Source organism: Antechinus flavipes, chromosome 6 (assembly GCF_016432865.1).
Source record: "Antechinus flavipes isolate AdamAnt ecotype Samford, QLD, Australia chromosome 6, AdamAnt_v2, whole genome shotgun sequence".
In the NCBI taxonomy this organism is placed as follows: Eukaryota; Metazoa; Chordata; class Mammalia; order Dasyuromorphia; family Dasyuridae; genus Antechinus; species Antechinus flavipes.
This window is the reverse complement of record NC_067403.1, coordinates 158,750,378-158,759,102: the sequence shown is the minus strand read 5'-3', so window position 1 is coordinate 158,759,102 and position 8,725 is coordinate 158,750,378. Positions and strand designations below refer to the sequence as shown.

Below are 8,725 nucleotides of genomic sequence, written 5' to 3'. Positions count from 1 at the left end.
TATTCAGTTGTGTCCAACTCTGTAACTTTTTATTTTAAGCAAAGATATTAGAATGAATTGTCATTTCCTCCTCCAGATCATTTTACAGATGAGGAAACTGAGGGAAACAGAATTAAGTGACTTGCCCAGGGTCACACAGGTAGTATCTGAAGTCAGATTTGAACTCATGAAGATGATTCTTCTTGACTCCAGACTTGGCACACTACCCTAGTTGCCAAAGAGAATACTTAAAATCAAAGAACAAGGACAGACAGTCAAATTGTATGTACTACTTATATAGTGCTTTGTTTTGGGTAAAACTGTGACTTCAGGGGCTCCAAAAAATGTTATCTAAGAATAGCTAGAATAAGTATGAATCACAGGGTAGGTTTGGAATTGGGAAGCCAGGGCATCCATATTATACTCTTGTCATAGAAAACAGCAGGGCTTAATGGATAGAATATTAGAGTTGGAGCCAGGAAGATGAGAGTTCAAAGATGATGTCAGTTACTGACTAAGTGGCAAGTCATTTAATCTCTATCTCTTTAAGGTTCTTTATCTGTAAACTAGAGAAAATAACAGAATCTACTTTCTAACATTGTTCTGTGGAGAAAATAATAAAGTACTTTGTAAAACTTAAAATTCTACATAAATATGATGATGATGATGATAGCCAGTTATGCAACTATGGAGCATGTATGCTTGTGTTTATTAAAAGATACATAAATGTGTACTTTTTGTTATTTCTATTTTAAGAGTAGCACAGAATCTTTCAAGAAGCAAGATCTTGAAGGCAGGAGGCCATTGATTACCTCACATTTCCTTCCTGGCCCCAGGCCTGGCTTCCAGACTGAGAAAATATTTGATGTCATTCTAGAACTTCCTTAGAATTTGGGGTCTCCTCATCCTGGAACATCCAACTGTCTGTGACCTTTTCGACTTGGAACATCCCTTTGGTGAATTTTATGGAGTCTGGATTTTATTTTCTTTTTGGTCGTGTTCCTGGTTTCTGAACTTCAAAACCATGCCTTATACACTCTTCACTTCAGTACTTTAAATATTTTCTCTTCCTCATCTCCCCCCCTACACATTTCATCTCTCTTTTGTGTGTTGTTTTTCCCCATTAAAATATAAACTCCTCAAAAAGAGAGGCTATCTTTCTTATATTTATAGGTCTGGTACTTAACATAGAACCTGGAAAATAGTAAATGCTTAATAAAATGCCTATTTTCTCTTCTTTTGTTCACTTGTTCATTCCTTCCCTCACTCTTCCCTTCATTCTTACCCTCCTTTCTTCTTTTTCTCTTTTCTTCACTCCCTTCTTCCTTCCTTCCCTCTTTTCTTTCTTCTTTCCTTCATCCCTCCCTTTTTTTTTTTCTTTTTTCTTTGTTCTAGTAAAGCTTTTCAGAGTCTTTGTCTTTTACTCAGTCACTATAACTTAGTCTTACTCCCCAGGACAACTTCCTACCACTTATCTCACTTCCCCGATATTTATCATTCCAATTGAATTCATTAATTTTTAGTGTCTTATGTATTGTGTATTATACTTAACTGGGAAAGATATATCATTCAAACAAAACATAATCCTTACTCTCATAGGGCTAATGGTATAGCAAGAGGATATAACATACATATGTAGTTAACTATATGTCCCCACTTTTAGGAGGAGTCTCTAGACTTGTGATTTCTGTGCATAGAAATCTGATAAAGAAGCTCCCTTTACCAATACATATTAGCAACTATTATTCAACTTATAGTTAAAATATTAAAATGATAAGTGCCAAGTGATCTTGGGGTATGAAATATCTGGGTTCAAATTCTGCCTTTGATGCTTATGAGTTTAGTTTCCTTATCTGTAAAATGAAGGAGCTAGACTAGATAACTCTAAGATCTAGACCAGCTTTAGCTATATGATTTTATACCATAGATATTAAAAAAAAAACCCTCTGCTTACAAAGGGGCATGCTGTGGATAATGATCCAGCAAAGAGAACTGAGGAATAATAAGAAAACAGGTAGGAAGCCAAGGAAAATCAGTATCTTAAAAATCTAAAAAGTGGAGAATATAGAGAAGAGAATTTAGTCAACAGCATTAAATGCTGTAGAGAGGTCAAGAAGGATAAAGTCTGAGAAAAGACCATCTGATTTGGCAGTGAAGTAACTTTGGAGAGAGCAATTTTAATTGAGTGATGTGATCAAGTTGTTTAATTAAATGTCTTTGGCTTTGAACTAATGTGTCCTTTGGTTGGTTGGTAAAAGAAACAAAGTAATGTGATCTATGATTTCTGAATGCTGAATGGATTTCTGGATGCTGAGTGGATACTAATTTTTTTTAATGGAATTGAAGTTGGAAGGTGAAGTTATTTTTATTTATTTTTCTTTTTCTTTTTTTTATTTTTTTTTGCTGTAGCAGGAATTAAAATCTTTTGTAGAGTGAAGAATGTTAATTAATGGATTTGATTATACACTTCTGCCATATAGGCCTTTCAGAAGATTCTTTAGTACAAAATATTCACGTAGAATAATGTAATATCACCCCAGGTAACTAAAGAACTTGTTAGGATTTGCAATGTGAACTTTACAAAGCACAGTCCAGTAGATTTGCTGAGGACAGCAAATAGTAAAGTAGGGGAAGGAAGGTGAAGTGGGAGATTTTAATGGGGAAGGAAGATTCATTTATTATTTTACCTGGCTTAGAAATAATTTTCTTTGTTTGTTGGAACCATTTTTGATTGAATCAATCAATCAAAACTGTCCTATAGGCATCTCATAGAAGACTGACACCATCAGTTGTAGCCACTTATTTAAGGACTGAGAGATGTTTCTAATTTTCCCTCCTAATACTTATCCACAGACTCTGTAATATAATCTGATGCTTCATTATCCAATGCATCTGGAAACATGAATTTTCCCTTAACCACAAAGAGCCCTGCCTCATAATAAATAAATATAAATGTAAATTAAGTCAAAAAGCCAACATTCTGGCTGAATGTTAAGAATTTTCTTAGGGACTTCTAGTAGCCAAGATGGCAGAGTAAGCAGGAAATTATCTGAATTGTCTCATTCACCTTCAACAATTATAAAATAGCACCTGAAAATGAATTCTGGAATAACAGAACCAATAAAAAGATGGGGTGAAACAATTTTCCAGCCCAAGACAAGTTGGAAAATGAACAGGAAAGGTCTATCTCACTTGGGTAAAAGAAGAGCACAGTTCAGGGCAGGCAGTGTTCCAGCAAGTTAGCAGAGATGAAATGAGCTTCAGCACAGATGCGTGACTCAGGCCAACTCCCCTCAGGGGCCCCAGTTCTGTGATCCCAGAACAACATTCGACTCTGCTTTCTCCCAGCTTCAATGAAGCACCAGACAAGAAAGCAGGCACTTCCATTGCTCCAGAACAATGGCAGGCAAATGATCTCATCCTCCATGAACTCTGGTATAACATCAGACTCCTCATGGCTTTCCTTTTCCATGCATAACACCAGGTGAATGGCAAGGTCCCTTGAAGTCCTGGAATAACACCAGAGTAGAAGCCAGGGCCTCCAGTCTTTGGCACAAGAATTTTGGGGCAATGCTCCCTTCCCCCTAAAAGTAAAACTCAACTTAAAAAGTAATGAAATAGCCTGAAACAATAAACAGAAAACAAACAAAAATAAGTTCATCATAGAAAGTTATTATAGTCAAAGGGAAGATCGAAACACAAAGTGAAAAGAGTTCAATAATGTTAAAAACACACTCAAAGTCTCAAAGAAAAATAAGATGATCTCAGCCCAAAAGAATTCTTTTGATTACCAAAAAAAAAAAAGACTTCACAAGTCAAATAAGAGAGGTAAAAGAAAAAAAGGGAAAATAAATGGGACTGATGGAAGAGAATCATAGAAAAAAAGTCAACAACTTGATAAAGGAAGCACAAAAAGGACGAAAAGATGTACAAATATATTCTGAATATATTTTAACATTTTTTTTTAAATTTAAAATTTGAATTTTAAAAATAAAATTGGCAAATTAAGGAGGTTTTACACAAACAAAACTGATGCAACCAAGAGTAGAAGGGAAGCAAAAAGCTGGGAAACACTTTTTATAGCTAGTGTGTCTGATAAAGGCCTCTTTTCTGTTTTTAAATAGTATTTTATTATTTCAAATACATGAAAAAATAGTTTGAAAATTCACCTTTGCAAAACCTTGTATTACCAATTTTTCTTCCTCTCTCTCCTCTCCCCAATACAGCAAGCAATCCAGTATAGGTTAAATATGTGCAATTCTTCTAAACATATTTTCACATTTGTCATCCTATGCAAGAAAAATCAGATCAAAAGGGAAAAAATAACACAAGAAAGAAAAAAAACCCAAGCAAACAAACAACAACAAAAAAAGTGAAAATGCCATGCTTTGGTTCACATTCAAACGCCATAATTCTCTCCCTGGATGTGGATGGCTCTTTCCATCACAACTCTTTAGAGAACTGAGTAAAATTTATAAGAATACAAGTTATTTCCCAATTAATAAATGGTCAAAGATATGAAGAGATAATTTTCAGATGAAGAAATTAAAACCATTTAAAGCCACATAAAAATGTTCTGAATCACTACTGATTAGAGACATGCAAATTAAAACAATCCTAAGGTACAACCTCACATCTATCAGACTAGCTAAGATGACAGGAAAAAATAATGATAAATGTTGGAAGGGATGTGGGAAAACTGAGACACTAATGCACTGTTGGTGGAGTTGTGAACTGATCTAGCCATTCTGAAGAACAATTTGGAACTATACCCAAAGGATTATTAAACTGTGCATACTCTTTTATCTAGCACTTCTGCTACTGGGCTTATATCACAAAGAGATCTTAAAGGAGAGAAAAGAACTCACATGTGCAAAAATATTTGTAGCAGCTCTTTTTGTGGTAGCAAGGAATTGGAAAATGAGTGGATGCTGATCAACTGAGAAATGGCTGAACACATTATGATATATGGATATATTGAAATATTACTGTTCTATAAGAAATAATGAATAGGCATATTTCAGAAAACCCTGGAAAGACTTATATGAACTGATGCTGAGTGAAGTGAGCAGAACCAAAAGAACATTGTACACAGTAACAGCAAGACAGTATGACAATCAGTTGTGACAGACTTAGCTCTTCATAATCCAGTGATCCAAGGCAGTTCCAATAGACTTGGGATGGAAAATGCTATCTGCATCCAGAGAAAGAACTATGGATACTGAATGTAGATCTAAGTATGACATTTTTAACCTTTTGATTTGACTTTTCTTTCCCAACATAACAGATTGAAATATGTTAAAAAAAAAAAAAAAGATTGTACATGTATAGCCTATATCAGATTGCTTGCTGTCTTGGGGAAGAAGAGTAATGGAATGAGGAAGAAAATAAAATTTTTGGAACTTAAAATCTTACAAAAATGAATGCTGAAAGCTATCTTTACATGTAATAGAAAATATACTATTAAAATAAAAAGAAGAAAAATTTTGACAGGCTCCCCCCAAAAACCCGAGGATGTCCTACAACTAAATTCTTGTTTTTAAAAATAGAATTGGCCAAATGAAAAAGGAGCTAGAAAAACTAAGTCAATAAAATAAAAATGAAAACTGATTTATCTATTCAGTGGTATATGAATCAATCTACCAAAACCGTTTTTGTAGAGTTAAAAAATAATAACAAAATTCATCTGGAAGAACAAAAGGACAAGAATATCAAGGGAATTAATGCAAAAATGCAAAGGAAGGTAGATTGGCTATCCCAGATCTCAAACTATATTATAAAGGAGTAACTATCAAAACTATCTGATTCTGGTTGAAAATAGTTGTTGGATTAGTACAATAAACTAGGTATACAAGACAGAGTAGTAAATTACCATAATAATCTAGTTTCTTATAAACTCAAGACCCTTGCTTCTGGGAAAAAACTCACTATTTGACAAAAATTTCTGAGAAATTGGAAAACAGTATGGCAGAAAATAGGATAGACCAATATCTTATACCATATACCAAGATAAGATCAAAATAAAAGGTGATACCATAAACAAATCAGGAGAGCAAGGAATAATTTCCTTGTCAAATCTATGGAAAGGGGAAGAATTTGTGACCAAAGAGGAGGTAGAGAGCATTACAAAATGTAAAATGGATCATTTTGATTATATCAAATTAAAATTTTTACACAAATAAAACCAATGCAATCAAGATTAGAAGGAAAACAATTTTTATAGCAAATGTTTTTGGCAAAAATCTCATTTCTCTAATACATAGAAAAGAGGGTAAAATTTATAACAATACAAATCATTGGGGAGCAGCTGGAGCCTCAACTGCCTGGGAGCCGGGGCTCGAGCGCACCAGGGACTTATCTGGGCAAAGGGGGTAGCACCTGCCCTCCAGCGACCCCGGCAGCCAGCAGCGGGAGGCAGCCCAGCACTCCCCAGTCCCGTCCCAGCAGTGCCCAAAGCTATTCCCCGAAGGAGCGGAGGTGCTCCCACCCAAGGCTACCCAGGCGGATCGTCCGCATCGTCCCGAACCCGAGCTCGCGTCCGCTCCGCGTCTCCAGTCTCTCTGTCCTTAGACCTTCCGACGCACCCTGGCATGCGAGGCTCCTTCATTTTACGCCAGTAGTAACCTTGACTAAAAGGAAAGACTTTAACATGTCGTCGGAATTTTGGCTGATTTCTGCCCCTGGAGATAAGGAGAATTTGCAGGCTCTGGAACGGATGAACACAGTAACCTCCAAGTCTAATCTATCCCACAACACAAAATTTGCCATTCCTGACTTCAAGGTGGGGACCTTGGATTCTCTTGTTGGTCTCTCAGATGAGTTGGGGAAACTTGATACCTTCGCTGAAAGCCTTATAAAGAAGATGGCTCAGTGTGTAGTAGAAGTTATGGAAGATGCAAAAGGCAAAGTTTATGAGAACCTGTTGGCCAATGGAGTTGACTTAACTTCTTTTGTGACCCGATTTGAATGGGGCATGGCCAAGTATCCTGCCAAGCAGCCGCTTGTGCCCGTAGTGGACACATTGGCAAAGCAACTGGCACAAATAGAAACAGATCTGAAAGCTCGAACAGCTGCCTACAACACTCTGAAAGGAAATCTGGAGAATCTGGAAAGGAAATCCACGGGAAATCTCTTCACTCGGACATTAGCTGATATTGTGAACAAAGAAGATTTTGTGCTTGATTCAGAGTATCTCATCACTCTCCTGGTGATAGTTCCAAAGCCAAACTATTCACAGTGGCAAAAAAGATATGAATCTCTCTCAGACATGGTTGTACCTCGATCAACCAAATTGATTGCTGAAGATGATGAGGGAGGCCTCTTTACAGTCACGATGTTTCGGAAGGTGATCAATGATTTCAAAGCCAAAGCCAAAGAAAACAAGTTCATTGTCCGTGAATTTTTCTATGATGAAAAAGAAATTAAATCTGAAAGGGAAGAGATGACTAAATTGCTCTCTGAAAAGAAGCAACAGTATGGTCCCCTTTTGCGGTGGCTGAAGGTGAACTTCAGTGAAGCATTTATTGCCTGGATTCACCTGAAGGCTTTGAGAGTATTTGTTGAATCTGTGCTAAGGTATGGACTACCCGTGAATTTTCAGGCAGTGCTTTTACAACCCCATAAGAAGGCCACAAAACGTTTGAGAGAGGTTCTAAACTCGGTCTTCAAACACCTGGATGAAGTAGCAGCAGCAAGTATATTGGATGCTTCTGTGGATATTCCTGGATTACAACTAAATAACCAAGATTATTTTCCTTATGTCTACTTTCACATTGACCTTAGTCTTCTCGACTAGTTTTTAACAGCCCGGTAACTCTAGAAATTGTTTTATTTCATCAAATTAAACTTTAGGTGCTGTCTTCTCTAAGTTAAAGAACTGTTACAAAATTAACTTCAGAATAGCAATTACTTTTTTTAAAAAATGGCCTACAATTTAGAATGTTACCACAAAAATTACTCACAAAAATTAGTTATGGTTGTATTTATTTTTTGTAAGTTACAATAAAGAAAAGCTCCCATGTCTTAAAAAAAACAAAAAAAACAATGCAAATCATTTCCCAAATGATAAATGGTCAAAGAATATGAACAAATAGTTTTCACATGAAGAAATCAAAACTATCCAAATATGTGAAAAAATGCTCTAAATCATTGCTAATAGAGAAATACAAATTAAAACAACTCTGAAATGCCACCTCACACCTATTGTGTGGTGAGCTTTTTCTTCTCAAAACGCAGCCAGGTGATAAAAGTTCAGATCTTTTATTATCCCAATATAGCCCGGTTAGCTTAGAGGCCTATCTCTCTGCTTGGTTCCAAGAGCTCTCTCCGAATGTCACCAAATCCAAAGGTCTGGTCCTTCAGCCTCTGCCTCTGCTTTCTTCAGCCTCCAGCCAGCTCCAGTCTTCATGCCATTCCAGTGAAAATCCCGACTTGTAGCGTCTTCCTCTCTGAAGAACACTTCTGCCACCAGCCAGCCAAGTGGAAAATATTCTGCCTTGCCTCGGAGAGAGGGCTTCTGGCGTAACTCTACTGAAATCTGACCGAGAGCTTCTGTCTGTTTCTTTTATCCAAGAGGGAGGAATTGTGGGATACGAGAGAGAGGGATTATGGGTAGTTCTACTTAGTACCTTGTTTCAGGTTCTGCCCAAAACATCTTCTTGTAAGATTAGATCAACTCTAATTACTTAGCAGTTAGTAAGGATTCCAACACTATTGGATTGCTAATATGACAGAAAAGAAACATGAT

The 8,725-nt window shown here is 36.5% G+C and overlaps 1 protein-coding gene across 1 annotated transcript; it reads left to right on the top strand.

The window, feature by feature from the left end:
* The first annotated feature begins 6,306 nt into the window (after positions 1–6,306).
* LOC127540901 (V-type proton ATPase subunit C 2-like) lies at positions 6,307–8,023 on the top strand. The gene has a single exon (XM_051965849.1). It carries the CDS (start codon positions 6,629–6,631, stop codon positions 7,772–7,774), a length of 1,146 nt encoding a protein of 381 aa, XP_051821809.1. The 5' UTR covers positions 6,307–6,628; the 3' UTR covers positions 7,775–8,023.
* Positions 8,024–8,725: the final 702 nt, after the last annotated feature.